Source organism: Anoplophora glabripennis, unplaced genomic scaffold (genome assembly GCF_000390285.2).
Source record: "Anoplophora glabripennis isolate ALB-LARVAE unplaced genomic scaffold, Agla_2.0 scaffold6092, whole genome shotgun sequence".
NCBI lineage: Eukaryota > Metazoa > Arthropoda > Insecta > Coleoptera > Cerambycidae > Anoplophora > Anoplophora glabripennis.
Window position 1 is genome coordinate 1 of NW_019422180.1, and position 4219 is coordinate 4219.

At 33.2% G+C, this 4219-nt stretch overlaps 1 protein-coding gene across 1 annotated transcript; it reads right to left on the reverse strand.

Annotated features, from left to right (window-relative positions):
• Nucleotides 1-2309: 2309 nt before the first annotated feature.
• LOC111692996 lies at nucleotides 2310-3326 on the reverse strand. Its single transcript, XM_023457136.1, has 3 exons — nucleotides 3195-3326; nucleotides 2972-3133; nucleotides 2310-2360 (listed from the first exon to the last, which is right to left on the reverse strand). Exons 1-3 carry the CDS (start codon nucleotides 3324-3326, stop codon nucleotides 2310-2312), a joined length of 345 nt encoding a protein of 114 aa, XP_023312904.1.
• Nucleotides 3327-4219: the final 893 nt, after the last annotated feature.

A 4219-nucleotide genomic window follows, 5' to 3' on the forward strand; every position in this document is an offset into this window, starting at 1 on the left:
TTCTTCCATATCTAGGACACAATTTTTGGTCGTGGTTGACTTTAGATGTTAGTAATTTATGAACTAAGATGAAGATAAAATTATAAAATCAAATCTTAAAAACAAGACAAACACAGGAGTATAATATATTCGCTATTATAATCAGATACAAAGTATTACGAAATTAAGGGTCTTAAGACATAACGAAATTTGTAATAGAAAAGTCTTATACGAAAAGGTTCTATTTTTGCATTTTTCTTTTGTAAAGTAAAGTTCGATTATGGATCAAACTATTTTCTCTGCACAGGACTAAAACGTTCAATCCATGGCTTAGGAAACATTTCACATCGTCCAATAATTCAGGCAACCGGTTTCCCAAAAAGTCACCATATGTTCTTCCATTTAATCAGCCTTCAAAGAAATAGGGTCTCACAAGTACATCGCCTATTACGCCAGCCCAAACATTTACAGAGAACCGATGTTGAAAATGAGTTTCCCTAATCGCGTCATGATTTTCATCGGCCCATATGTGCATATTATGGAAATTCACTTCATCACGGGTAAATGTCGCCTCATCTGTTACACAAGTATAAGCACGAATGTCTACTTGATTGGCATATTGCCGTAACAACCATCTGGCGTTTTAAGATGCGATGTACGGTACGAGATGAGGTTCTTACTTGCTGTGCGAGTGGTCGAGTACTAATTCTGGGCTCTTCGTCAAGATTTTCGAACAGTGCATCTTCCACATTGCTTCACCACGAGGAAAAACACTTCCCGTATCTCGCAGCCGCTGAACGGGGGGGGGGGGGNCATTTTAAGAATTATTTTCACGTACTTATAAATAAAAGTAAACAATTTTATATGTAGGACTAAGCAAGTAAATGTTATAAGAATATTTACATGTGGAATTATATATAAAAAAGTTAGTATTTTCGTAGATTTCAGTACCTAAAACCTTAATGGTTTGATCGTTTTTTGCACCTGTTTATTAGTTTTACTGCGGCGTCTTTGAAAATATCCAGATGGCATGACATAACATTCCTATAATTTCATAAGCTTTATATTATTCAGTTATTAAATGTTTGAAATTATTTGTCTTTGCGGAAAACACTATTTAAAAAATATGGGGCCCTTAAGGAAATAATCTATTAAAAGTAACAACTTGTCGTTTGCAGAGGATAACGACAAAAGAAAACCCAAAATAATTGATGTTCGTTTAATTCAAATAAGTATACTGCAAAAGGCTACAAGTAGGTATATTAAAGTGCATTTACCTTTTTTTTCAGCATTTTGGTGCAGTTAGTGATTTTACTATACTTTGATGGTACCACTAACTTAAATTACTTCAAAAAATGTTTCTAAAAATGTCATCAACTGAAGTCATATAAGTCAGAACAGCAATTTTTTGAAAATTTACATTTACGATTTCAATATGTCGTATTTTTTTTTGTCAAAAATGTATATGTAGACTCTACATATACATTTTGATGATCTCTCTACATTGTAGAGAGATCATTTTCTATTTTTATTTTATATAATTACTGATTGTCTAATTAAATATATTTTATATAGCTAGACTTTGGCATCAAAGAAATTGTACGTTTTTAGATACATTTTTGGAATTTATTTAAATTAGTAAGTAATATGAAAAATGTTAGAAATTTTAAATATTTACTTTCACACGGTCGATAGCCGCACGGTTTAAGGCGTCAGTACTTAAATCGGTGTGTCGATCTGCCCGGGTTTCAAATCCCGCGGCCGGTAGACCGTAGATTAGCTATGCTTGTACGGAGGATTGGCACCCTCTGTGCAGGTATGGTAGGGTGGAAGAATGTTGGCTTGGGTCAATGTGAGAGATTGACACCGGTTGGCATTTGACCACCCCCTTAATTAATGAGGTTTTCCAGGTTTCCCTCATTCCTGCACTGAATGGTGGTTAGGGCCTACCAACATAAGTCGTTCCTGGGCGCAAATGCGGCCTACTTAATAATAATATGCCGCCTCCTCTCACGCACAAGTCTCCGACTTCTGGGCTAATTCTCGTAGTTACAATGAGGAGTAGAGATATTATTATTATTACAACAATACATTTCTGGGAACAGAACTGTGAGGTTGTTTTGCAACGTTGTCTTTCTTCTTAAATTAGTATTTCAAAGAAATTGTATAAAATATATCCACCCAATCGTCAGTATCAATCAAAATATTCCTCCCACCATTTCCCTATTTTCAACGGAACAAGCTGTACAAAATAACAATGAAACTTTCAGGTGTACCCTAATGTGTTGCTCTGAGTGTCCTGTGAAGAATTAATCGATCAGTTCTTTGGCTTATGTAACTTTTTGTAGAAAGGCGTAAAAGGTGTAAGCACTTTTTACCATCTGAAAATAAAATTATGAATAAGTATACAGATTTCTCTTATCTCCTGATGCGGCAAATATAAATTATTATCTGTAGTTATCCTTATATTTAGTTTTTATGTTGCTCATTAATATATAAAGATGTCAGTTTAAATGTTGAAAAAAATTTTCAAGAAAGGTATATTCAAATAACCGCCTACTTGTATATCCTCATTTATCTGAATTCCGAAGTTATTTCACCTAAAGTTTACAAGGAGTTGATTGAATATGTTTTCACATATTAAACATTTTAACATTTCTCATTTATGTCAGCATTTCTATTAATACTGATTAATTTCATTCAAATATAATAATAATTATACAGAATGTTACAAAACGTAACTCAAGCGGAAATTTGCTTTTGAATAACTTTTCTTTTAAAAATAAGATTGTACAACAATGCACGGCCCAATTCCCAATTGTGCTAGCTTGTCCAGCGGCGGAATAAGAAAAAGGGATTAAAAAAATTAATTTGAAAAAATAAACTATTGATACATATTTCTAAAGGTCAAAGGAAGCCTCTGTATAAATATGACCCCCTCTCAAAGTTACACCTTGTATTCAGAATCCCACATTTGAGATGTTTTACTTACCAGTAGAACTGTTGCGTTATTAATAATGTGATAGTTACCAGCTCTAATACAAACGCTTCTCTGACTGCGGATAATCACAATAAAAAAATCTTTCCAGATATGTTGTAATTTCGATGAGTACCATTTGCACTCAGAATATACGGTGTCTGCGATTGCTGCTGACTGAGAAACAATTACATTTTAAGTAACTTTTTGTAATTTATTTACAGCATTTGTTTAATACCTCGTCCATTAATAACTGCGCAGGGAGGCCATAAACCATAAAAAATTCGGCAACCATGGTGAAGATGATTACGAACATCCTCACTTTGTCAGATATAGATCCTTGGCTGGAAATGGTTTCAAGGTTAATCATTTAGGTATGCAAAACAAATAATTTCGAGTGTGCCAAATCATGTGTCAAGAAAATTATTTAGAAATAGGACAGAATCGACTGATAAATTATTTTATTATGATTATTTTTTTATTAACATTTTTTGTTCAGAAATTTTCTCTCTATCTCTTTTCCTTAAAAAGTTACAATAACAAACATACAAAAATATATTCTATTGTATTGGATTACTGTGAAAAACAATCGCTGGTACTCCTGTCACAAATTTGTTCACGTATTAGTTGCTATCTCCTTCTTAAAAAAGGTCACTCCACGAAGAAAAATGGAACAATACACATAATGACGGTTAAATAAGATAACCAAATATACAGGGATGGCCAGAAATACGGAATAAAATTCATATCTTTTGAATGAGTAAATTTTTTTTAAAACGCCGAAACACGTTAACTGATTTTGATTTTTTCTCATCTTTCGGTTATATAATAATTAATTTTTCTTCAACTCCCTAACTCCCAGCTACCCCTACTTTTTTTTTCAAATGGAAACATAAGGCATGAGGGGGCTCGTTGAAAACCTTATAGAAAACCGAATTCAGCCATGCCAAATAAACAAGTTTTATTTTTTCAATAACAAGTTTTTTTTTATTTAGAAATTGAAACAACTAGATAATTTACAAAAATAAAGTCAATGTCGCAAATGCTGAAAATATCCTCCATTCACTATTTGGCATTTTCCAAGACGATAGTAATGCTGACCACAGCATTCTGAAAGGCTTCAGCTGGTAAATTATGCATCTCCGCCCTAATCTTGTTCTTTAAATTTTCAATATTATCCGGTCTGTCCTAGTAGACTCTTTCTTTCAAATATCCCCAAAGAAAATAATCCAGGGGTGTTAAGTCGGGGGATCTTGGCGGCCA

What these genes read in the sequence shown, in the direction of transcription:
- LOC111692996 (XM_023457136.1), bottom strand. Translation starts at nt 3,326, where the DNA reads ATGATTAACCTTGAAACCATTTCCAGCCAAGGATCTATATCTGACAAA. An exon ending in CGCAGTTATTAATGGACGAG is followed by an intron (nt 3,134 to 3,194) that starts GTATTAAACAAA and finishes ATTGTTTCTCAG; the next exon opens with TCAGCAGCAATCGCAGACAC. An exon ending in ATAACGCAACAGTTCTACTG is followed by an intron (nt 2,361 to 2,971) that starts GTAAGTAAAACA and finishes TTTTATTTTCAG; the next exon opens with ATGGTAAAAAGTGCTTACAC.